Below are 27,396 nucleotides of genomic sequence, written 5' to 3'. Positions count from 1 at the left end.
AAAGTAATCTGGAAATACAAAGTCTATTAAATATATTGCAGGCTTTGACTGAAACTGGCAAGAGCAGAGCTACTCAGCTTTAAAAGAACAGATTGTAAGGGCCAGATAACTACATAAGGCTTTATTACGTTGGGAATTAATTATTAATTAGGAGCACCCTAACCTCCAGTTATTGCATCCAACGAGAAGGAACTGACTTTCCATATTTGCAATGAATCCTGAAACTGTCGTGTCTCCTCTGTTTTGCATACCCACGTTTTCTGGAACATTGACATACTTATATGAGATGTCTTGTAAGGTATGACACCTCTGGAAGGAAAAAAACAGGATGCCCTAGGGAAACTGGAAGGGAAATACAACCTCTGCAACTTAGTCAGACACAGCACAGTAACCACCTTCTAGGAGCCTTATTAGTGTGTCACTTCTAAACATAGGCAAGGAAGACCAAAAAATAAAATAAAATACCCCAGGTGAAGAGGTTCCTCTATCCTGGGCCATCTTTTACCTTGCAAGGTATGGAAGCGTAAAGCCCCTTGAGTCCAGGTGCCAGAACTCACCTTCCCCTCACATGCCATTCAGTGTCCAGGCTTGGGCACGCTGGGCCCTGGAGCATCTCAAGCCCTGTGGTACAGGCTCAGTACTCCCAGAATGTTGCACAGTTTAGGGTATCAGCATCAGCCCGCAGGGTTCCAGCTTGGTCTCCTCGTAAGTATTTGCCATTCTTCCCTTTAATGGCCACCCGGCTGCACTCGCGGAATTCAAAGAAGAAGTCCTCAGATGTCTCACCATCGCTGCACACGGTGCCATTGCTAGCCACGTACCAGAACCTGTCATTGAGGCCTAGGAGCACCAAAGAGGCACAGGTCATTGGAGGGCGCATAGAACGGAGCCATTTCAGCTTATTAATGCTAAACTCTTGCTTGGATGTTTCCCTAATAGTTTTTCTTGTAGAAAAACACATGCAAGTCAGAAGCCATAATGGAACGGATGTTCAAACTTTGTAAAGGGATGATTGAAATCAGAGGTGGTATTCGGCAGGTTCTGACCAGTTCTGGAGAACTGGCAGCGGAAATTATGAGTAGTTCAGAAAACTGGCCAATACCACCTCTGACTGGCCCCGCCCCCAAGTCCCAGCTGATCGGTTGGGTCTTCTTTTATTGCACAGGAGAATGGAGCTGGAAATCAGGTTAGTGGGGTGGGGAGGGAATGGGTTAAAATGTTTGAATCCTATCACTGATTGAAATATGACAATGAGCACTTGTGCCAGGATGATGAGGTGATTATGAGGGTTCTTTAGAGTGGGGAGGGGCGACTCTAAAGAGACAACATTTGTCCAGTTCTCTTATTCAACAACTAACACACTCAAGATCACGGTACAGAATCTAGAGTGCAGATGGTTCCACCATATGCAAGAACATGTTAGGAGAAGTGAAAATAAAAGCCATGTTAAAAATAGCATGAAGCCCCAGGTTCCCTAATTAAAACACCAGCATATGCATCCTTTGCCAAGGCCAGTCCTTTGTTTAAATGTCTTCCAAGTGAACAGCTGCCCATCGCTGCTGAAGGTAGAAGAATGAGATAAGAGAACAAGGAGTTGCCCACCCCAGGTGGTACCTGCAAGACAGAGCACGCAAGACACTCTCACTTGGTCACTATTTTCTCCCAACACAGGGAGATTTGATTCCTATCACCGTGATTATTTCCCAATAAGCTTCCAGAAAGAAAAATGAACGTGTGCAGTTTGGGGTTCTTTTGCAATTCAGTATCTTCTTTTCCTCACATGGAGTAGAAGGTGGGGATGATGGAACAGTTGGAGCAAGGAGGAAATGTTCTAAATCTCTTTCATGTCTACCAACAACAGCATAGCAGCTAACTATGATAGCCCAGAGATAGCTCCATATGGCAAGTCAGATGTGAGGCTCCCTTGTGACTTGGATAACTTTCTGCAGTTTAATCTATTGTGTGAAATTAGCTGATGGATTGTAAAGATCTGCTTTACATTCATTTTTTTAAAATGTTGTGATGCTCTTAAAGCTGTTTCCCTTCCAGTTTTAATTTTTTTTCCTTCAACAGTCAGTAGCCTTTGACTGTTGATCATATTCAGTTTTCATTAGCCCTTTTTTCTTAAAATCTATATCTCCACTTATACAAACCTTTGGATCAAAGACACCAATACTTCCTTCTTCTGGATGGTAATACTGGTAGGCCTCGACTAACAACCACAATTGGCCCCCAAATTCCTGTTACTAAGTGAGACATTTGTTAAGTCAGTTTTGTCCCATTTTGCAACAATTCTTGCCTCAGTTCACTGAATCCCTGCAGTTTTTAAATTACAAATGTGGTTGCTAAGTGAGCCTGGCTTCCTCGTTGGCTTTGCTTGTTGGAAGGTTGCAAAAGGGGATCACGTGACCCTGGAACACTGCAACTATCAGAAATAAAAGTAAGTTGCCAAATATCTTAATGTTGATCCTATGGCCATGGGGATGCTGCAATGGTCATGCGAAAAATGGTCATAAATCACTTTTTTTCAGTGCTGTTGTAATTTCAAAAGATCACTAAATGAATTGTTTTAAGTTGGGGACTACCTGTATTTTGTCTACAGAAGCACTGACACTTAGAACATTTAATAACTATTATTATACAGGGTAGGGATGAATTGTAGTCAACAAAATGGACATGTTTGCATGTGATTGCTCTTCAAAGGATTAACACTAAGCAACCTTTGAGCACACTAATTTACACTCACATGCAGGAAGTTGGCCCACTGTGTTTCATGTATGGCATTCCTCTGATATGTGATTAATTAATTAAATAATTCACTGTGTGAATGAAGAACGTTCCCCAGCTCCTTTCTCTCTTCCAACCACCCAGTTTGCAGACAGCGAATTACCTTTGATCTGGTAAGCACCATCACTGAAATTGAGGTGGAAGACATCATAGATGGAACGGTTGGCATCCAACAAGTTGGAGTTGCGATGGTAACAAACAAAGCCATGAGCCCCGCGAAGAACTAGGATGGGTCGGTTGATCAGCTTGAGAACAAATTCTTCATCTTTCCCTGTGGCAACAACTGTAACTCAGTGCGTTCTGAGATTAATGAGACTACCATAACCCTGTAGAGCTAGGAAATCTAAAAAGGACATTTTACACAAATGAATACAAAGTTGCTCCCTTAGAAATGCCTATTTCTAAGAACTTGTTCATGTGGATATTTGGCAAACAAAAGGGAAGATTTTAAGTAGTTAGGGCTATGAAGATGGGGTTTGTTTTATGGTCCTATTCAGCAAGTTCTCTGCATCTGCCAAAATTCTAGAAATATTGAAGAATCCTGTTTCTTTCCATGCTTGGGTAATCCAAATAGGATAGTCTCTTAATTCTGAGACTAAATAAGTCTTTCTTTAGGATTCTCTTATTAGCTAAAATTGTTTTCACGTATAGGATGCATAACTATTTACCAATAAAAGAGCTCAAGAGTGTTCTAGACTAGAGTCAGCTCAAGAACACACCGCTGTCCTCTTGTCAGCCTGAGTTGAGCAGATAAGTCTCCTTTAGTTTATCTGTCCTATTGTTTTGATCTAGAAGGACTGAGCTTCTGAAATAAAGCCCACAGGCAGCTTCACTTTCAGGATCCAGAGATAAGACTCACCCACTCTGTCACTGACAGCTGCCAGTTGCCCATTCTTCTTGGTGCAGATGTATTTGCCATTGTTAGCTTTAAGGGCAACACGGCGACCACACCATTCAAGATCAAACATAGTGCTGGAGGATCTGAGGAAACCAAAGCAGAAAGGAAGAACATGGATTGATGGGAGAATCAGAAAGGAGAAACTATTCCTTCCTTCCAAAGGTTTTCTTCTTTCTGTTGTATTAGACATTTATTACACATATAAAATTGACATACAGTACATCTACAATATGCCACATTATGGAGCGAGATTTATGGAATCTTGATACATTTAAAAAAATTGTACCTTCGATTGTATTTGCAAAGGTTTATCATGCTCCATTGCAACTGTTTCCTGAAAGCTTAGATGCATTACTATTGAGCTTTACCCTACCTTAACCTTTGGGTTTGCAAGTTGTTCCTATGGACAGCAAAAATCTGTCTCACTAATAATCTGCATTACAGATTCTACTACATAACTATTTTCCTCAAAGCATCAGAAGGTAAGACAAGAAACAATGGATGAAAACTAATCAAGGAGAGAAGCAATCTAGAACTAAGGAGAAATTTTCTAATAGTGAGAACAATCAACCAGTGGAATGGCTTGCCTTCAGAAGTTCTTGGTGCCCCATCAATGGATGCTTTCAAGAAGAGACTGGGCAGCCTCTTGTCTGGAATGTATAGGGTCTCCTGCTTGAGTGGGGGGTCAAACTAGATGACCTCCAAGGTAAATTCTACTCTACTCTACTCTAATCTCCACTAAACTTGGCAGTCTATAGATTGAGAGGAAGTATGTGGGGTGGGAAATTTGCCTTTTCATTTAATAATGAAAAAAGAAGGTCAGGAAACACATTTGTAATGCACATTCCACCCAAAGCAGGAGCTTGAGATGACACATGAATGTTTTCCTTTTTCTTTCACATGGTTCTAATAAATTGTAGCCTAAAAGCATCCAGGCTATTTTCAGGGGCAGAAATAGGATTTTCCTGGATGTGACAACTCTCTATAAAGGAACTTCAGGGAACTTCAATGCTTCATTTCATTGCCAAGTCCTATCCTAGTTTTTGAATAGACTTTCATGTCACTGAAGAAGAATAGGGAAAAAATATTTCTTTAGTGTCTATATATGTATGTTTCCAAGAGTTAATCCCACTCACTGTTAAATATTCTAATTTTAATCTAATCTACTTTTGTCCAGTTTTAGCCTGCAGCCTTCAGCTCATGCTTGTCTGGATTAAAAAGTTCTTAAATGTTCTTGCTTAAAAGAAGTGTCACATGTTAAAGGAGAAGTGAGGGCGCAGTTGGAGGAGGAGGAGGAGGAGGAGAAGGTAGAGAAACTGTTGTTGGATCACCCAGATTCTAAAATTAAAAACAGCTAAAAACAACTAAGAAGGTGGTGCTTGTTCTTTATTGTATTGAAACGAGAACACTGAGAAAAGATGTTATTCTTTTCCCTCATGTTGTTTTCGCAAACTAAATTATCTTCCTGAAAATATTATTTTCCCCAAGGGAATGGGGAAAGTAAGAGAAATATATTCAAATACCTACATGGATTTCTACTAAACCAATAGCCACTTCTGATTGGGGGAAAGGCTGATCCCCTCCATTGCAAGCCTAATCCCTCTCTTGAGGGTGCTTTAAATTTCTCAGCATCCCAGGTCTTCCACAGATTTGGTTATATGGTTCAAAGATGCCACTGACATATTCTCCAATCCTACTATTAAAAGTTCTCAAGCAACTGAGAAAACATTTCGGTAAAATAATAATAACAATTAAAAAACACATACCCCAGACTTAACAATTGTTGACAAGAAAGACAAAAGAGTCTGGATAGGGAACATGGCAGCACTGGAGACAGCAGAAGAAAAGAGAAAGAACTGAAAAAAAGTCACAAAATACCAAGACTTGCAAACAGAAGTGGAAAACAGAAGCAAACGAATGCAAAGATAATGCATGGGTGATTGGCACCTTGGATGAAATTCCAAAACAACTAGAGTACCACTTGAAAATCACTCTGCTTGACAAATCACCATTACTCAGTCACAAAAGGCAGGTTTTCTTGGAACAACATTCTGCTATAATATCGTTAACATCATCAAAACAGCAACATCTGCCTATCCCAGGTCCTTGGGAAGGACTTGGTGGATAAAAGTGCCAAACCCAGTCTGAATATCTGGCTGACTGTGTGATGAACTACAATAAATTTAATAATTTATTAAATTTGTACGCTGCCCAACTCTTAGTGGCTCTGTCGCTCACAACCATCAATTAATCAAGCATTACAAACAAATAATAAAATCAATGTAGTCCAATGCAGAATCTATGAAATCAAATTCTGCAGAAGAGGATTATGAAATTAGTTCTGATCAAGCAGTTGAACTATTTTAACCTTCCACCAACTGACTGGCTGTTATTTGGGTAGAAGCAGATGAACATTTCGTACAGGAATAACTTTTTAAAAACACCCACACCATCCAAATGTCCAACCATGGATTCCCGCACGAGTTGTGTGTGTTTTCAAAGAGATGGAGTAATTTCTATAGGACTTTTTTCAACCTGTTCCACTCTTACACGTTTGCCAAAGTTATTGGTTTGGACAGGGGAGAGGAAGGGAGAGGAGGGGTGGGGAGGGAAGCAGAGAGACTGTATTGGAACAGTTGCTGTTGAAGGAGGAAGGGACCTGTTCTTGAGAAATAGCAATTGTCTAAATGCAAACTCTGCAGAGGAAGATAAATGGAGGAGCAGATGCCAAAAGCAACATCTTGCCATCATGACACAATCTTCCTCACTTTTGCACAGGCACGTTAACTCTATAGGTCTGCAAAAAAGAAACAGAATCTGCTTTGTGGTGGTGCAGTGTTATTTTTGTTATTTTGATGAAAGCCTACAGTAGCTCCTTGCTAAATCTGGTGTTCATTTCTCCCCCAGTTCTCTCCCAATTGAGTTATGATGCCTAGTACACGCAATGGATACACTTCTGAAATCCTGATTATTTAGGGCAAGACTATGCAATCTTCTTATGCTTAGGGGCTAGAGACCATGTCACCGCTGGAGGCTAGCTGCTTTCCTTGCTGTTGGCATCACCAAAATGGCTGGCAAAGGAGGTGGTGAGTGATCCGTGGTGATGTCTGCCTCACAGACAGACTTGGAAATATATTTCTCTTGAACTGTATTCGGTCCACTGGTCCCTGATTTAAGGACCTGCCAGCAAAATGAAGACACAGCACAACTCACATTTCAGTAGCCATGGCTTGAATCCCTCCATGTGCCACCAACGTCCAATAGTTGCCTGTGTTGGAATGGAAAATGCACTTCTTGGTTTCTTTGTCAATTTGCATCTGGAAGGTCTCATGGTGTGTCTCTTCATCCTGATTGGCCGAGACGTTAACACCTAGAAGGAAGAACGTATTTCAAGTCATTTAGTTACCAGACATCCCAATTCACTTCCGATCTAGCTTGTGAGAGAAGTTGCCAAGATCCTTAGAAAAGCGCTCAAGTGGTGGCACTAATTTAGACACATTTATTTATTTTATTTTTTTATTTTATTTTATTTTATTTGTCAATCACTTACAAGATAACAGGTATAAGTATAAACATAGTTATGAATACATGAAATACGTATAAGAAAACAAAACAAAACAATAGGACAGGAATGGTAGGCAAGATTGGTGTGCTTATGCACACTCCCTAATGACACATGGAGCTTGTAAATATTTTTTTTTAAATTAAACAGTACAATATGCTTCATTAACCACCTATTATTAATAATAATCCTACAAATTTTATGTATAATTTATAATCTCTCAATAGGCAACTAGGCTCAAGTCTGCTCACCTTGAGGAAAGCCTTCAAGATCACCAGGCCCAGCTGAATGAAAGTTCCTGATTCATCGTTCTGTTATGTTGTGTGGTTACATTTACATTTGTTGTTTATTATAAAATATATTTATTTGTTTATTGTTGTATGGTGTCCTTTTCTGTCCCTTGGAATATGCATTTATTCAACCAATTTATAGGACCAGCCATCCAGCAATGGTCAATGAAAAAGATAAAAACCATAATTGTTCAAACTAATTAAGAAGAAAAACTGAGTTAAGGCTCTTCTAAACATCTGATTCAAGCATATCACCTACACTTATTCCCAAATTCTATTAACATCCTGGCCTCGGTGCCTTGGAGAAAAGTCAAATCTTCATGGACTTCTGAAAAGACAGCAGGTTTGGAGCTGATTATAGTATCTCTGCGAGAATGCTGTTCTATAAAATAAACACCATGACAGAGATACTTCCAGGAGCCCACCAGGTGACAATTTTATTACTTTGCTAGACATAGAGCATGCCTTTGCATTGCAGATAGGCAGTCCCATAAATGATAAAGCCCCATGCTACGTAGGTGACAATCAACACCTTGAATTGCACCTGGAAGTCTACTGAGAACTAGCGTAGTTCGCATAGCAAAGGTGTTATGTGGCCATACCTTGGTATACCTAAATCTGAATCTGTGGTTTCATTCTGAACCAGCTGAAGCTTTGAATGGTTTTTAACAGTAGCCTCATATACAGAGTGTTGTAGTGTGTTGCAGTAATCCACTCAGGAGGTGACTAAGACATGAGTGGCTGTGAATATGCTTCATGATCTAAGAACAGGCACAACTAGTGCACATGAACTATTTATTCAAAGGCTCTCCCAGCCACAACTGCCACCTGCTACTTAAGATGCAAATTTAAAAGGAGCCCCAGAGTGTACACCAACTCTGTCTGAGGCAAAAGTGGAAATCACTAGATGTGAGAGGCCCTGAAACCCAGAGCCACTGATTTTTTTTCAGCTAGTTCTTCTCCATCCAGATCTGTACAGTGGCACCAGGAATGTACCTTGATGGGATCAATTGGATAACCCAGCGCATATGTAAGGTATAAGAGATAGATTGATTATTTTGACCCCCATGTCAATAGATTAACTTCCCCACCAGTTTCATCATCTTATAGAGAAGTGGAACAGAGGCCTAGAGCTGGACCTTTCCCATATTACCAACACTGACTGAAACCTGGAGGGCAGAGAACCACTGAAGAATTATGTCCCCAGTCCTGGTACCCTTAGCCAGCAGAGAAAGATACCAAAGCAACTGAGGGAATCAAGGACGGCCATATGCTATCTCCATTCTAGCATCAGAGGTCACCTATATGTATACTGTCCTGCTACTAGATCCTGGCCTGAAACCTGACTATAAAGGGTCCAGATTATTTACTTATTTATTTAAAACATATGTGTAGCTGCCTATTTTAGAATCAACTTTGGGCAGCTCACAACCAATAAAACAATCTAAACAATCATAAAACCAAAAGCAATAAAACAATAATGTTAAAAACCAGAAAAACCTGGTGCCACAATTGCATTGCCCTGATGAAACCCACATTCTTAACCCATCCTGACTTCCCACTATCCCAATATTTAGGAGAAGAGCTAGATTTTAAAGTTCTGAGGAAGGATAAAAGGTTAGGAGGTTATTGGGCTTCATGGAGCAGAGCTGCAATGGAATCTGCTTCCTTCGGGGCTCTTTGGAGTATAAGTCTTTATAAGCTATAAGCCAAAAAGGAAATGTTGGAGACTGGACTGAAATTGTCCAGTACTGCTAAGCTGAGTGATGACCTCTTGAAGAGTGTTATTCCTTGCTGAACTCACATAACTTTTCGCTGAGGGTGGACAAAACATTTTGAGTTAAGAATAGATTTTGATGTTCCTGGAGAGCCTTCAGATGGCTGTTTTGAGCTTGAGGCAACTATTTCAGGTTCAAAACCTGCTTAATTCAGAATGCTTTGCACATTTAAGTTCCTCACTAACCTTCCAGTCATTTCAGATTTGGGAATTATATTTGCTGTCCTCAATCTTGAATATCTGGGAAGAAAGGGAATTGAAATCCAAGAGACTGAGAAAGGCTTCATTACCCAAATAAACTGATGTTACAACTAGTAGAAAGCCTGCATGCTGGTTATATTCAATGTAACATCTTCCCTCTCATGGTCTGGTTTTACCTATTGTTATTGTTTTAATGGGTTTGTAAAATGTTTTATTTCCTAGTTTTATTATAGGCCGCCTACAGTCACTTTGGGGAAAATGGGCAGCCATATAAATTTGTCAAATAAATAAATAAACAACCTCAAAGCCTTATGATGCAAGCCTTCCCCTCTTATTTCCATAAATGCTGGGGTTTGCTCTAAGATAGGAACCTTCCGGAGCCACAGTTACTGAAATTGTGGACAAAAAGATGGTGTAAGTTTAAAAACCAAAGAAGTTCCCAAATTCCCTCCAGTCCTGCCTCAAAATCTTGACAATGATAGGCCTTTGCACTATTACCCTATTAATCGAGGCTTTTTACATTCAGAGGCCAAATGAAGCTCCTGGCCATCAAAAGGTTACCTAGTACCCAATATGTTTGTCCTTAATCCAGGTCCAACTTTCTTGGCATGCTAAATAGTAACCTAATTCTCAATGCTGGTCACAATGACGAAGGCTTTATACAAGCACCAGAGGTGTTATGTCAAAAGCCCGTCATGCACCCTTGTATAGAAGGCTTCGCTGCCTGATCCAAAATGGTGGCCAGTGCTCCAAAGGATGGAGAATTCTGAGGTACAGGTTTTTTTTATTAACATAATAGTTTTCTCATCAGCTCCAAAATTGCAGCCATAGGTCTAATGATATGTCAGGATGAAAGCAAGTAGATTTATACCTGCTACTTACCTTCACTGAAAACATAAAGAAAGGTCTTCCTTTACTCTTGTGCTTGATTACAAATTACAATCACAACAATTGATTACAACACCTATCGCATATACTTGGAAAGAGAAAGGACCCACACAGTTCCGTTCCACCTGCCAAATCTGGCCCTCCCATGTTAGGAGGTTATTGCAAAGGCAGTCTGCATGCAAGCATTAAGAAGTCAAGCTATTTTACCAATGTTGCTGCAGCCTTTGCCTGATAATAATAATAATAGCTACATTTGCCAGCGGGCATTAACCCAGCTTCTGAAGTGTTCAAATGTAAATTAAGTGCAGGAGCACATTGCCTACATTAAAAAAAAATGCAGGTGACAGTCATCTTGCACTATTAAACAAGGAAATGTCATAGATGCAATCAGGGACCATGACCAAGAGTTATTTGTTTTTATTTATTTTTTAGCAGTGAGTACAGGAAACAGAATCGAAAATGGAATCCTGATAGCATCTCCCGTGGCTATATGTTTTATACTGCATATCTGCTGACAGTAGAGAGCTTCTCATCTGACCCAATAGAAGCTGAAAGAATCCAAGAGATGCTGAGACGAGGGAATATGACAAGCACCCGAGGCTCCTTGGAATATTAAATGACCTGGCAAAATGTTGCAGATTACAGCAAACACAACAACTGACACAAAAGAAAATGAATGGGAATGGTCAGAAAATCATTGGCAGGCAATAGAGTATCATTAAGGACAGAATATTCAAGAGCCCTGTACTCTGGTCGTGCAGTCTAGAAGAGCAATTTGTGTCTCACCTCAGAGAGAGCACTAGGAAGCTGTTATAACACCAGCAGCCTCTCATGTATGCTAGAGAGAGTCTTATCTGGATGAGAGGGAGACTCATAGTAAAAAAGAACTGTAGGCTGTGATGTTTGGGAGGACACTGCAGGTAAAATTAGATCACAAACCCGGAAAGCACTGCTGAGATGTGGATTATGATGTGTACATTGAACTTCCTGGGTAAATATTTCTTAGTGGCAGATTCTTTAAATAGTGTCTTCATCTATAAATCCAGTGATAAGAGTTTAGTAGGGAAAGAGAGCTGATAGCAACCAAAATTTTATTGTAGGAAGAGAGGGAACATGCATACTAAAGCTTTACAGACTATTGGGAATATGGATAATGGGTGGCATGAGATGAAACATGAATTGCCAGTGCAAAAAAACATCCTCATACTCAAAGAGGGATGAGTTTAATATTGGGGATGGGATTATTGTGCTATTTCCTCTCCTTGAAGGGCAAGCAACAAAAGGAGACTTGTATTTCCATAAAACGCTGTGTCAATATTGGAGAAAGGTTAAAGATATCTAAAGGCAGAAGAAAGTCTGCCTTATACAATGTAGATTGCTATTCTAATTTTGGCAAACATACTTCGTTTGTATGCTAGATTTCAGGTAGTTGTACATAAACTACAGAGTCATTTTGCCTCTTACAGATTAGCTGTACAATATTCTCAGAAAACTGTGCACAGTTCGTGTCAAACAAACTCAAGACCTTCCGGGCACAGTGGGAACCTGAATATCAAACGTTTTTGCCTGTTTCTCCTCAGAGCAACAGCAAAATAGAATAAACTTCCAGCCCAACGTATTCCACAAGGTTCCATGGATATTCCTCGACTTACAGTGGTTCATTTAGTGACCGTTTGAAGTTACAACAGCACTGAAAATAGTGACTTTTGATAGTTTTATACACTTACGACCCTTGCCACGTCCCCATGGTCACATGATCAAAATACAGACACAAGTAAAGTATTTGATTATTTACATATTAACAGTGGCACGAATCTCACTGGCACAACGCCTAATATACCGCCAACACATATTATCATCCAAAAAATTTACAAATGTGCTGAAATGGAGAAGCTCACATTAAAATTAAAAGGAAAGGATGACTTGGAATTTTATTCGATTTGGGATAAATGGTACGACTGGTTATAGCGCAAAAAAAAAAAGAATGTAGGAAATAAGGGGGAAAAATGAATCTACAAAACATATTATGACATATATATACTAAAAGACAGGAATTTATAAATGTTAGTTTTAGATCTCTTCACTCTTTGATTAAGTAATCAGATAGAATATATTTGCAAAAACACATAATTATAATCTAACAACAAATAACAATAATAGATTATTATGTTTTATAGAGTATAAATAACAGATAACTTACAGGATATAAGAAATAACTGCCACTTAATATTAATTATGAAATATTTAACTCACTATCAAATGTATTGAAGAAAAATATACTATATAATTAGTTTTATCATAGAACGTGTGATGTTTATTTGTATGACTTTTTGTCTTTCATTTTTGTATATTTGTATATTTTAACTTTTTGTACTTAATAAAGTTTTTTAAACTTAAAAAAAAATACAGACACTTGGCAACTGATTCACATTTATGACGGTTGCAATGTCCTGGGGTCATGTCAATGGGGTAGCCAGATTCATTGAATGACTGTTACTAATTTAACGACTGCAGTGATTCACTTAACAACTGAAGCATGAAAGATCGTAAAATGGGGCAAAATTCACCTAACAAATGTCTCAGATAGCAACAAAAATTTGGGGCTCAATTGTGGTCATAAGTCGAGTATGGCAAAGCAGTGCTATTCCACTGCCTGAATGAAAGGTGAGATACAAATCAAATCAATATATGTCTAAAAACCACAGCAGTGATGAAGGTCATTTGGATAGTGGTGGATGGGTAGGAAGGAGAAGTTTCTCTCCTTGTAGGCATAGAGTTTCCGATGGGGTAGGCAGGGAAGACCAGTTACTACTCTCCCTTTGGCACTCTTTTGCAGGATATTCGAATTGGCAGGAAGGTGAAAGCCCATTGGTCAGATAAATCCCCTAGCCTGATCATTCCATTGGCAGCCTTTCCCAGCCAATCAGCTTTGCTTAAAATTTAGCTCCTCTCTGGCCTTTTTGTATTTTCATTAGTCTGGTCTTCCTGCATTTTCTAATGTGAATGTAATGGGATCTACTCACACATCAATGGTTGGAAGGTATGGCAGCCGTATATGGCAATGGAAAAATTACATAGCACACATTTTTAAAATGTTTGTGCTATTAAAAATGAAGCAGATTTCCCCATTCTTCTCAAAGCAGCAATATCTGATAATAGCAGAGACTTTTATCTTTTTGTTATTTTTCTCTCGAAATTGCTCCTGCAGCTTCTTTTCACTCTCTAGAGAGAATAAGGGATATGAAGTTATTTCTCATGGTTTCATTAATATGTAATCTGCCTTTCCCCAAGTGATCAGAAAAATATATTGACATGAATGGCACTGCCTCAATGGCCAAATCTTATTCTTTTACAGAAACAGGCCAATGCACATATTGAATGGCAACAAGGAAAGTGGCGGATATCTTTGGCTTCCTTGGTCTTCCTACTGAACATCACCTGATAGGGAGAAAACTTCCTACTAATCATTCTCCCTAAACAATGAAGTGGGGCTAAGAAGGGGAGTTTTGACACCTCAATAGTTAACAGTTGAGTCTCCTCTCTCGAAGTTAATATCAAAGTGTGATTTCCCCACCCCCACCCCTTCTAGATGAAAGGACAGGAAGAAAACTTCTGAGGTTTCTACCAGCTTAATTGAAAGAGAGGATGATGAAATGTTACCTGAAACCTTCCCCAGCTTTCCTGCAGATGAAGGGAGATAAGGGGCTGACAGCACCCACGTGTATACATATCCAGCAGCATAAAATAGCCAGTGGGAGCTAAGAACATTACAACATCAACAACATCAACAAAGCATAGCAGATTGCATGGGGAGATTTATGAAGGGAAAAGAGGAGACACACTATATGGATCCCCAAACCCAGAATTGCTCTGGGTCTTTACATCCTAATTTCTACCCCCCCCCCCTTTTTTTTTTTTGTATAGTGGCTTGATAGCTCCTTTCCCACCACCTCTTCTCTTAGGGATGTCCGTCTCACAGGGCATTTAGTTTCTAATCCCAGTGTGCAAGATGGATAGGCTTTTGCACCCTGGTACAACTTTCTGGGAATTCAAAAACATAAAAATACATTTAAATAATTTTAATAAGGCCACCTCTTAATAATCTAGTATAGAGGTATGGTTGGAGGTTTCAATCCTTCCTTTCTAGGCTTCTAATTAGTTTTAAAAAATCTGTAAGGAAAGGCAATACTCCAGGCAAAAACACCAAAGATCTCTCCAATCTGGAAAGCACCAGAGCATTCTAAAGTTAAATTACTAACTGTTAATATGTGTTGCATATATTGTGCTGTTGCAGTTTTATATTTATTGCTTTTATTCCTCTTTTTTGTGGTAATTCTAAATTAGCCATCCAAGAATTACAATTTGCAAGTAAAATAGATAGACAAACAGATGCTGAAATTAATGCTCAATGCCATAACTTGTCTGGTGAGATAAAATAATATTTATAAAACAGACATTTAAATCTGTAGTGCAGATATTTGCAATTGCCCCTTTCTATAGAAATTCAAGGCTTCCTGAGACATGGCCCTTTGCTTCAAATTTCTACACTTTTCCAGCTTCTCAGAGATTCCCAACATTAATCAGTGTCTGCTGAGACAGTGAAAAATCTGATTTGTACTCAGCCTCTTTCCATGGACTTCTTTGTTTCCCTGTTTCTCTTTATAGTATTACACCTGGAATAACCTGGAAGCAAAATACTGGTGGAAGAATGATTGCTATTTGCTCTTGCGTTGTCTATCCTTTGGCAAAGCAATTGCTTGATGGTTTTTCTGGACTGGTAACATTTGATGGCAGGAAGGAGCAAAGGCTGGAGGAGTTCACCAATCTTAATATGTACTGTATGCTATAAATAAATACCATACAATTGCCAACACTGTGCCTGCAGCAAATAAGGGACTGCAAAGGAGAAGAGCAAATTTTATTAATGTATAGTTTCCTGTTGGCGCTAGGAATTGTAGATTAGATACCATTTTAACTCAGCCATGAGGGGGTGAGCAATTTTCACCAAACCAAAGCTTAGTGAGCATGCTGGTTTCCAATTTATCCAAGTTCACTGCAAACCTCTTGAGAATTTAATTTGACACACACACACCCCCCCGATGCTTATCTCTGGAAAGGACCACATTCATACATGCACATATACACAGATTGGAGGAATCATGCCTGTTGGCAGCAATGAACCATGGATATGCCTTTCCCCCGATGCTTCTTGGAATAGGCCAAAGCAGGGGTGGGATTCTACCAGTTCGCACCTATTCGCTAGAACCGGTTGTTAACATTCTAAGCGGTTCCGAGAACCAGTTGTTAGAAGAAATTACTGGCCTAATCCTGTAACAAAGGCAGGAAGGAAATATTCTGGTGTTGCTTACAGAAACTGCCTCTCCATTAACCCTTATTACATTCTTGGCAGGACTAGACTTCCTGTCTCAGGAACATCTCTGGAGTTTTTTTCCGCTCCTTTGCTGGTACTTTGCTTGTTTAGAGTGACCATTTAAAGTTACAATGGCACTGAAAAAAGTGACTTATAACCATTTTTCACACTTACGACTGTTGCAGCATCCCCATAGTCATGAGAAGCCAGGTGAGGAGATGCGTGCTTCGATGTGAGTGATATTGAGTTGGCCACACCCAGCCAATAACATGACCACCAAGCCATGTCCACCCAGTCACATGATCACCAAGCCATGCCCACCACCTATGCCATGCCCATAGAACCAGTTGTTAAAAATTTTGAGTCCCACCCCTGAGCCAAAGAAGGGCTTTTTGTATGTGCTGTGCTCTTACCAATATACTGGTATCTCTGATACTCTGCAGCCCTGGTGGAAACAATTCAAATGTGCCAAAAAGAGAAAGACTGAGGCTAGTTGTGATTGGTGGATTTTGTCTGCTATTGATTTGACACCATAATATTGCTTTTCTCAAAATGGCATCCTCTATATGTGTTGCAACGGCAGCTCTCAAAAAGCTATTCTGGCTGAGAATTGTGTCAGTTAGATACACTGCCAACGTGACAAGTTGTGAAAGATTGATACCTCCTCCTTGCAAGAAGAAGCTAGCTTCGTAGCCTTCCAACATACATTTACACTTTTGTTCCCCAAAGCATATTTTATTCATCAACACAAAACAGATTTTCTCTCTCTTTCTTAGGTAAACAATGTTATCAACATGCAGAAAAAAAGAGTAAAACACAGTAAAGAAGGTAAAGGCATGAGATAAAAGAAAGAAAGAGAAATTGTTATAACTACTTTACATTTAACACCATATCTCTCCATACCACACCTTTCTATCCGACAAATCTCCTTGCTTGAAGTACAAGATTCATAGGTTGACCCTTTCAAACTTTTCACTTCTTTTTTGAAAATTTTATTGGCTCCATCCGATCATGACTTTTTTAGTCTGTGCTGGTCTTCTGCTGCATTTATTCTCACTAATGATCAAAACCATCTTCGTGTATTTCTTTCCTACAAATTATTTTGTATTCAATCCACATTCATTCATCACTCTTAAGAGTGCTGAAGCTACCTTTTATTTTATTTTTATTTATTTATTTGTCAATCGCTTACAAGATAATAGGTATAAGTATATACATAGTTATGAATGCATGAAATGGATATATATAAGAAAAAAGAAACAGTAGGACAGGGACGGTAGGCACGTTGGTGCGCTTATGCACACACCCCTACAGACCTCTTAGGAAAGGGGTGAGGTCAATAGTAGACAGTCTAAGGTTAAAGTTTTGGGGGTTTGGGGAAGAAACCACAGAGTCAAGTAGAGTATTCCAGACATTGACCACTCTGTTACTGAAGTCGTATTTCCTGCAGTCAAGTTTGGTGCGATTAACCTTGAGTTTTTATCTATTGTTTGCTCTTGTGTTGTCATGGTTGAAGCTGAAGTATTCATTGACAGGTAGGACATTGCAATGTATGATTTTATATATCATACTTAGATCAGACCGAAGACGGCGTAATTCAAGGTTTTCTAGGTCTAGAATTTCAAGTCTAGGGGCATAAGGTATTCTACAATGAGTAGAGCAGTGAAGAACTCTTCTTGTGAAATATTTCTGGACTTTCTCAACTGTGCTAATATCAGATACGCAATGTGGGTTCCCAACTGATGAACTGTATTCGAGTATTGGTCTAGCAAATGTTTTGTATGCTCTAGTTAGTAGTGTGATATTACCAGAGAAAAAGCTACGTAGGATTAGGTTAACAACGCTTAAAGCCTTTTTGGCTATGTAGTTACAGTGGGCTATAGCACTTAGATCATTACAGATGAGTATTCCAAGGTCCTTTACAGAGCCTGGATCATCAACAAGGTCTTGACTCTTCTGTTTCTACAATGTACTTCATAAATTGGCAGATCTGTGTTACTCTATGCTTTTATTTTGGGTATAGTTTTTGCTGCATTGTTGACTGAATGATGCACTATGAATGTTAGATTGCAAGATGTAACAAGGGGTATGGGTCTGAGGTATGTACATACTACCGCATATACAGATCTGCATACAGATTTACAAACAACACATCTCTATAGTTACTACAAGCATCCATAAATACATTAAATAATCAAGAAAACATTACACATCTTTGCTTTATTCCTTATTCAAATGCTGATACATTGACTAAAGTTTTCATTAATTAGGACGCATGCTTTGTTTCCATCATATAGTGCTCTTACCACATTCAGCAATTGCTCTTCAACTCCGTATTTGTGCAAAACATCCCTTGCTTCCTACTTAGGCACATGATCATACACTTCCTCTAAGCCAAGCCAAGCACAGAAAGCATGCAGAGCATGGCTTCTGGAATTCATCCCAACTTCTTACTAATAGCAAAGCTCCAGCAGGTCACCTGCCTCGGAAGGAAGAGGGCTCAGAACGGAAAAGCTGAGATGGCAACATCTTCTTTCTGTGGTGTCCAGTTTCCATTCATTCTGCTGTGAGATTAATCTATCTCATACTTTCTTTTCCTGTAGTTGTGCTACTTTCACTCTCATTGGTTTCACTTTGTTTTCGTTCAAACTCATTTTTTTTTTAATTGAGGTCCACGGTTTCATGTTCTCATCAACCTGGTATTCTTTGCTAATTCTCTAAATCTTTCATCACAAACAATCAAATCAGTCATGTTTTTTAATTCATTCCTTTGCCATGACTACACATGAATAGACTTATATCTAAACTTCACATACAATTCCTATTTCCCATCTCCCTCTCCTCCCCTCATGGATCATATTCATTCAGAATGTTGGACAGCTTTTCTTCCAAACTTTGTTATTTTCATTAACACCATTCTCTGCAGCATACCGTACAGCTATTGCCAACTTGTGAATTGGTGGTAGTTGACTTGGATTGAATTTAAAACTGAGTAACTATATGGAAAAAAATAGAAGTGGCTTTCTGAAAACAAACTATATGTGTAAAGCTGGTAGACAAGATGGGGAAAAAGGGCAGACCAAAGTAGATTTAAAGGGATGCAGAAGAAATATGTAGGAATTAAGATTAGTTTGCTGTTTACGGGGGAAGGTCTTTCCTCCAAGTTCTTATTTCAGAGGTCTTCCCTACAGAACAGTTAATGGCCCTGAGGGTGAGAGGGGAGAGAGTACAAGTACTCCTTATGACCACAATTGAGCCTAAAATTTCTGTTGTTAAGTGAGACATTTCTTAAGTGAGTTTTCCCCGGTTTTATGACATTTCTTGCCCAAGTTGGTAAGTGAATCACTGCAGTTGATAAGTTAGTAACACGGTTGTTAAGTGAATCTGGTTTCCCTATTGACTTTGCTTGTCAGAAGGTCGCAAAAGGGGATCACATGACCCCGGGTTGCTGCAACGGTCATAAGTACGAACCAGTTGGCAAGAACCTGAATTTTGATCAGATGATCATGGGGATGCTGCCAAGATTGCAACTCTGAAAAACCGTCCTAAGTCATTTTTTTTCAGTGCCGTTGTAACTTTGGACGGTCACCAAATGAACTGTTGTAAGTCAAGGACTCCCTGTATACCTATCAGGTCTGTTATATGGCCGGGGTAAACAAAAAGGGTTAAGCACAATCGTTAAATCCAGTCTTTTTTTTTCAACCACTCGGGAAATGCAAGATTTCTCCCAATTCCCAGAAACGCATAATAGCGAAGGCGTCTGGATCCCATGCAACAAAACCAGCTGCAGCTCTAATTGCAGAAGCTGGCTCAGCTGTAGACAAGTTCATAAACAAACACCAAGGATATGCAGTCATGTAAAAACTGTGGGAATTGTTTGGCTGGTGATTCCTCTCCCTTCCCCTCCTTCCTGCTCAGCACCAGAACTCCACATTTAGGAACAGGCAATGACAATTTTTCTATAAATTGACAATCCACTAACCCTAAGGTTTCATAGCACCTGACAGGCAAAATTCCAACCATTTGTATGACAACCTCTTTTTAAAAAGTAATAATTTTGCTACTACCCATAGGAAACAAATTCCATACACATTAGATTTCTCAGGTTTCAAATGAATGTGGAAGTTACTATCACCACTTGCTTTGGGATAGGGGCATCCACGTAATACAGTGATCTTCTCCCCATGACTTGTGCTGTCCATCTGAGATCAACTTCCGGAACCGACAAACCAAACTCTTTACACAGAAGGGCTGCATACTTTGGGGGGACAGAGTTGTAATTCCAGAGACTTTGCAGAAAAGGGTTTTGTCAATGTTGCATGAGGGGCACCTGGGTATGGTTAAAATGAAAGCCCTGGCCAGGAGCTACGCCTGGTGGCCAGGAATGGACAAACAAATAGAAAACTGGGTAGCCACATGCAAAAGGTGCCAGGAGACTAGACCAAGCCCTCACTCCGCCCCGATCTGGGACTGGGAAACTCCAAGGGGCCCCTGGTCTAGAATCCACATAGACTTCGCGGGGCTGACCAAGGGACACATGTTCCTAATCACCGCCGATGCTTACTCCAACTGGCTGGAGGTAAGCACAATGGAATCAACAGCCACAGAAGCCATCATCAGAAAACTGAGCAAACTCTTTGCCACACACGGCCTGCCAGATGTGCTAGTGTTAGATAACGGTCCACAGTTCACCGCACTAGCCTTCGAAAGATTCCTGCCAGAACAAGGGATACGCCATGCATTAACCGCACCCGCTTATCCATCCAGCGGTGAATGGGCGGATGGAACGCATGGTTCAGTACACAAAAAATACCATACAAAAAATTGAAACCGGCAACATACAAGAAAAAATAAATAAAATGCTTTTGATCCAACACATCACACCCAGCTCAACCACAAACAAAAGCCCAGCAGAGTTACTAATGGGCAGGAAACTAAGATCCCCATTAGACAGAATGCACCCCACTTACAACCCTGAGAAACCCCCAGACTCATCCGGCAAATACAGAACATTCAACATCGGAGACACCGTTTACGCAAAAAACTTCACAAGTGACCCACTCTGGGTACCGGCACAAATCACCCAGATAACGGGCCGCCGGTCCTACCGACTGCAAACCACCGATGGACGAAGCTGGAAGCAGCACATCGACCAGCTACGGTCAAGACTAGCCGCTGACAGCATACAAACAACTGACCAAGAAATCGGGGGGGGGGGGAACCTTAAACCATGAGCAAAGAAGAGAAGGAAATCCTAAAGCGCAGGCAGAACACCCCCCACCCAGAATAAACCAACCCCATATAAACCAGCCTTACTTACCGGTAGACGTCGGACCAATAGACCACGAACCACTGGAAGCTTCACCTGGAAGGAGCAGCCAAACCAGTTCAACCAGCCCGGAAAAACCAGGCGGGAACGACAGAAGCGGCACCTCGACCAGCCCGAGTAGACCGGGAGGGAGCTACCAAAGAAGGCCCGGCTCACCCTTCCAGGCGGTTCCATCCCAAGGAACCGGAGCAACAAAGAGTTCATCCGAACCGGTCGAGGACAACGCTGAAACTGAACCGCGCAGGTCAACTAGGCAGGCACGAAGCCCCGCCTACCTGCGCGACTATGTGACTACGCTCTGTCAGACGAAACCAAGAGGGGAGGGGTATACTATATTAACATACTCCAAACCCTAACACTTGATTGGTCCACGCGGACCGCGACCGGATTGGCTGACTGAACGGCTGTGATTGGCGCGCTTTGAATCTACCGCGATTGGTTGAGCCAATCGCGGGAGATTCAGAGTGTTGTCATTGGCCGCCGAGCCGCGAGCAATCCCTATATGAGGGATTGCCACGGCTCCAAGTTTTTGTACTGAACTTTAACTAAATAAAGAGCTGAACGTTACTGTTGGTCTCGCGTCTCTTTGGGAACCGATCTACCCAATCTAACAGGGAATATAATCTATAACACAGTCCCTAATACTTTAACCAACATCAAAAAGGAGAGTCAGAAAGTTGGGATGCTGGATAAGGCAGGTTTTCCTGCCAATGGAAGAACCATCCTGCCCAACTCGAACACTGAAAACTTTCTGCTTCACAGCTATTCCTCCTGCATCAAACTTCAGCCAGAAGTTAATTGGCTCAGCCACAGTATAACTATCTAAGACAGAGGCGTGGTACCCATGTTACATGCAGGGCGTCTGTGTGGATGTGGTTTTAGAAACCAAGTGATCTAATGTATTCTTGGCTTCACTAGAACCAAAGTGAGCAACAAGGAGTAGCATTTACTAGAGATCTGAGTTCTATAATCAAGAAACCTCTAAGGCTCTCTGGAACTTCTAATGTGTGTGTGTGGTTTTTTTTTCAGAGTATCTACTGATTTCCATTGTTTCTCTTTTGTTTTTAAAAGTAAGGTTTTAGGCCTCATGAACTGAAGAGTTCTACAAAGAATAAGTTAAAACTCATGAAAACTGTCTGCAATAGTTTTCAGTGCTCTGATTAGGAGAAATTGTGGCATGTATGTTTCCTGTTTTTTATTTTTATATCTTATCTTTCCATATTTAATATACATATTGGTCCTCTTAGATCTTCTCGTTCATATATCATGCTCAAGAAATGTGAGAATAAAATATGTAAACGTTTAAGTAGAATAAAATATATAAACCGTTACTCCCAGAGGATTTTATGTGCAAGTGATTTCTTTTCATGCAGAAAATAACATTTTATTCCCTGTGAATTGTCATACATCACTGCCATGAAAGGGTAGTTATTGGACTCCGATTCAGAAATTGGCAATCTTATATACTTTAGGTATTGTGGTTGTACAATTTAAGCTGTAAGCATAGAATTTCAGTTTGTTTTACACTAGCCAAAAGATCAGAAAAAAAGAAGCATTCAATTCACCTGGACTCTTAAAATAACATTAACAAGAATAATGATTCGTGTATGTTTCATTTTTCTATGGGAAAAGAAGCAAGGGCATTTTTCCAAGTAGATTTAAATCAATCTATAATTCTTTTGGTTTCTGGTAATATGATTCAATTATTATCATTTTAAATTCCTGACATTTATTATTTTTAAGTTTGTTCTTGATGCTAAGGAATGGACAATTTACCATAATGTGTTAAATGGGTTGGATTCATCTATTCAAGCAGTAATTGTCTTTTATAAACTACAGGAACACTAAGAAAATGTATTTTTTTTTCTTACAGTTGTAACAGAGATCTGCTCCTGTACCATTAAAATCAACCCTAACATAAGAAATTAAGCAGATTTCTTGCCCTTTGATCTTCATGTCACAAAAAGTTTAACTTACTTTAATTCTTCCTACTAGGAGACTTTGGAGCTTAAAAATCACAGTCAAAAATTTTATGATGGTGATGACTGAGAGCAAAAAAACATGCATTCACATCAATTTGATTATGAATATCTTTGCTAGGAGGGAGATAATCTGCTGTATTTCAATATCTCTTCCGCATATGAAACAATAGATAATTTTCCTAGGGTTCTAATGGAAAAAACTCAGGATTATGTGATAGAATTCTGTTACAGCAGAAAAGGACAAACATAAAAGTTATGCATCTTACAAGTCATTACCAACGAAGGTAATTTTTACTCGGTTACTGCGGGTGATCAAAGTATTGTTTGTAGCTTTCAACTCACCATTCCTAACAAGGTGCAATTTTGGATTCATCACTCAGCATAAGTTGCTCTTCTCTAATAAAATGAGGAAGACACAAGGAAAAGGAAAATCCCATGTATGAAGGTCCTTTGAATATTTATGTGGGGTTTCTTTTTTAAAAGAAATTCCAGAAGTACAAAACATTCTTAAATTGCTATGTTCTTTGAAAGAAAGCTCTTGTTTAGTAGCACTGATTTTCCTGAGAAATAGAAATCAATTAAGCTGGCAGCTGTATAAAAAATTTAATAACCGCCTTTATGTGGTCAGCTAAGGCATATTAATGTAGAAAGAAATTGTACATAAACAAAAGTGCTTCAAATATTATGTGTAGTTGGCTTTGTACTCTTGTTTCTCTTGGAGGATCAGCATTGTCCTATGGGCCTGTGAGATGAAGATTCTATTAGGAACACTTGTTTTCAGGTAGACCACCCATCTCTGGGTATCCACCGAACCCAGTGGGTAATAGCCTAATATCCCTTGTGCTTTGAAAACAAAAGGTACTGGGTTAGCTTCACAGTGGCATTTGGATTTTTTTTTTAAATTTTGAATTCTAGGAAAAGGAAGTACTGTATGCACACAGTAGACATATTCAGTTGTTTATAGGATCTTGAGTGTTCAGAGGAAGACATAAGGAAGACATGAGATGAAGGATAGGCAATAATTTCACTGTTCATATGTAAGAGATGAGCAAGCTAACCTGAGTTGGAAGGCGGCATTGAATGTATCCTCAGTTTGGAATCTTTGTACTTCCACAAGAGATCTAAGTTCAGTCTTCTGTTAATTCCATTGACCCTTAGCTAGAACTAGTTTAGCTTTGATCTTAATTGACCAGACTCTTGTGTATAGGTAGCAATAACAAACTCTTCAGTGCTTTGAGTTCAGTGAGTGGTCCTGGTTCTTTGCGCCTGACATTGCATTATATTCCCAAACATTTTTTTAAAAAGAGCACTACAAAACATTTAAATCTGCAAAATGTTTTCTTAAACAGATAGTTTTGATTAAGATGAGGGGCAGAATGGAAGCCGTGCCAAAGAGACACAAACTATGGATTGATGACTAAAGGACAAAATTGTTGTCTGGGTGATTAATCAAATTACCATAACTGCATAAGTGTCATTCTGTGGCCAAATGAAAAAGTTACCTGATGAGATTTAGTTTGTCATACTCCAAAATTCAGCTCCAAGATGAAAGTGAAAAGCATTTTCAATAATGTTGGGCAATTTATATTTAAGTAGGTAATTGCCATAATTCCTTAGGTAGATGATAAATGAATAAGAGGAAGATGGGCAGTTAAATAAAGTAAAATAAAATAAATAAATAAAATATGAACTAAATAAGATCCTCAGATTCATACTGAAAAATTTGTAAAGCAAAAGTATAAAATGAGATTGATTTTTAGGAATGAGTTTTATTTCTATGCTTTGATAAACTCTGTGTTTTATCAACAGACAGCATCCAAAACAGATAACCTGAAAAGCTGATTTCAGGTCTCACTGAACTGATTGGACTGATTTAAATCAGAAAGGAATGAATTGGAAGATATTCTCTAACTACTATCACCTAATGGTACAGAAGCAAATTAAACATAATGAGCATATTTTCTGTCTGTGTGCTGCTGAAATTTATAGAAGCTGTGGGGCAGCTGTTGCACAAATCTTATGCAACAGGTCTTATGCCAAAGAATGCCACACTAGATGGGGGATATCCAGGGACATATTTGCTTTCCTTATGGACTTTCCTCTTGTGTGTCAAAGAAGGCGGGATGATGTACATGAGAAATATTTCTTGTATGCCATAAATATTTCAGATCCTAGGTCCTTTATCAAGGGCTCTGAAAACTCTGCCATTTCTCAAACAGGTGTCAGGCATTTTGAAGAATACCTCTATTTTCTATTTATGCCTAGACAAAACTGGAGGCCAGTTAATGAGATCTACTACATACAGAGAAAGCCTCGCACCTATTTCAGGTAGCAGCCCCTTCATTCACACACAGAAGACTGCAATTTGGTGGCTACCCATTGAAGATGGATATCTCCTGAATCCTCTGTAGTTATTGGAAAATAAGATTTTTTCCCCCTCCAGGATGTGTTTTCCTATCCTTTGTCTTGCCTTTGGACAGACTGATTCCCCACCAGGTTGTCGGTGAATCCTGACAGTCCCCAAAAGTAGGTGTAAGCTCTTTAGCTGAGGCTGATGTGGGCTAAGTTACCCTACCTTTGCAACAACTTGCTAATTCAAAAGAAGGCATTGTGGCAGGACTCAAGAGTGTCTTTCTTGTCAACGAATCAGCAGCAGAAATGCTAATTGAGATCCTAACATTATTGCACAGACTGAAGAGACTCAGTTTAACACTCAACTAGCTGACAGCTGTAACAAAGCTCCAAGATACTCAATGGCTGCTCACTTTGGTGAATGTCCTTCATTCTTAAATCTTAGCCCAGCTCTTACCGATAATATCTCTTGGATTCAAATCCCTTTTGTACAATTGAGGTAATCTTTTCACAGCTCAGACACCAGTCCCATGTATACCCTACATCATATTAAAGTTATGATTTGTTGACTGAGCCTGTAAGTGTCAGGAGTTCATACATCATGTATACCGAAATTTACAATTTACAGTGACTGGATTCAAGCAACATGCCAAACACACTATGTTAGAGTTTATCACATTTCACAAACCGATCAGTGCACTGATGAAAACAAGAATTGTTACAGAGCAATGAAATTAAAATGTATGCCCTTTCCATTCAGGTACACAGTTGTAGAGAAAGATAGGAAGATAATTGCCAAAAAGGTCTAGAAAATCAAATGTCAAAAAATCTCCAGAAACTATGACAAATACTTCCCCCATTGTGCAGTCAGCCAGTTAAGCCAATACAAGCACATTTCCTGGCTGCAAGATAGACAAACAATTGGGCACATCTAAGCCTGTTACTGAAATGGGACAGAAGCATTGCCAGGCTAAGGGCAGCCCCACAAAGCAAAAAGGGATGAATGTATTACCTTGACGGATGGACACGTATCTGCCATTGGAAGCCATGAAAACCACTTGCGGATGACTCTCTTCCAGATCGAAGAGTTCGTCTTTGCCTGGCTTGGAGCTCCTGCCAGATTTTAGAGTGCCCGTAGGTCCCATTGGTGCTAGGTATTTCCCATCACAATCCTTGAAGGCCAACTTCCCTGCCTTGAATTCCAGGGTATAACCTGAATGGCGGTCAGGCTCCTGGACCAAGGTACCATCGTTGCGCAGGTAGCGATTGTCGCAGGTTCGTAGGCAATACTTCTTGTTCTGGAAGGTAAGGGTGATAAGCGAATCCACACCCCAAGGGATGTTGCTGTCTATAGAGATCTCATCCTCTTGGGCACTGAGGTGAGCATATCTCCGCCTGCTAACACTCAAAAGATTAGCTTGGGGGTGGATGGCCAAATGTACCACCCAGAGTTCAGCTTCAGTAATGGTTTGGGCGAAACAAGACAGCCTGTCTTCAGAACCACCAAAGAAGCGCTTGTACCGTTCTGACTGGAGCGCCCAGCGTCCGTCTGACTGAGTGACAATGATAAAACACCCATCCGTTTCTGGCTTCTCGGCTTCACAGGAGACCTTGCCATCCTTGTCGGCAGACAGGTACCTACCTAGGTGGCTCTTTAAGAAGACCACCGAGCTGTCTCCATCCTGTTCCAGGCTCCATATTTGTTTCCTTTTCAGACTCGGTGCCGAAGCATTGATTTTGTAGCCAAAGTGCTCTGCTGTTAAATAGCGATTATCAGAGTTGATTAAGCCAAACTGGATCTTCAAGGCCTGGTGGATCCCATTGGTTGGCATCTTCAGTCTAGGCAGCAAACAATCCTAAAGACTGGGGTGAAAGTCAAGTTTTCCCAGTTATTAATAGGTATAAATGTTTTTCCCAGCCTCACAATTGAGGAATCTAGATTAAAACAAATGAGCGTTT

General features: G+C 39.9%; 1 protein-coding gene across 2 annotated transcripts; it reads right to left on the bottom strand.

Annotated features, from left to right (window-relative positions):
- Nucleotides 1-106: 106 nt before the first annotated feature.
- FSCN2 (fascin actin-bundling protein 2, retinal) lies at nucleotides 107-27,362 on the bottom strand. 2 transcript variants are annotated; one of them, XM_026701757.2, is made up of 5 exons: nucleotides 26,450-27,362; nucleotides 6,899-7,055; nucleotides 3,647-3,768; nucleotides 2,891-3,058; nucleotides 107-840 (listed from the first exon to the last, which is right to left on the bottom strand). In XM_026701757.2, the coding sequence occupies exons 1-5, from the start codon at nucleotides 27,267-27,269 to the stop codon at nucleotides 635-637; spliced, it is 1,473 nt and encodes a 490-aa protein (XP_026557542.1). In that variant the 5' UTR covers nucleotides 27,270-27,362; the 3' UTR covers nucleotides 107-634. The 2 variants fall into 2 exon arrangements, with proteins under 2 accessions (XP_026557542.1, XP_087781125.1); XM_087924999.1 differs by lacking the exon at nucleotides 2,891-3,058 and having other exon boundaries at nucleotides 526-840.
- Nucleotides 27,363-27,396: the final 34 nt, after the last annotated feature.

This window comes from Pseudonaja textilis, chromosome 2 (assembly GCF_049901715.1).
Source record: "Pseudonaja textilis isolate UNSWEBS1 chromosome 2, rPseTex1.2, whole genome shotgun sequence".
Taxonomy (NCBI): domain Eukaryota; kingdom Metazoa; phylum Chordata; class Lepidosauria; order Squamata; family Elapidae; genus Pseudonaja; species Pseudonaja textilis.
The sequence above is the reverse complement of the archived record's forward strand: the minus strand, read 5'-3'. Positions and strand labels throughout refer to the sequence as shown.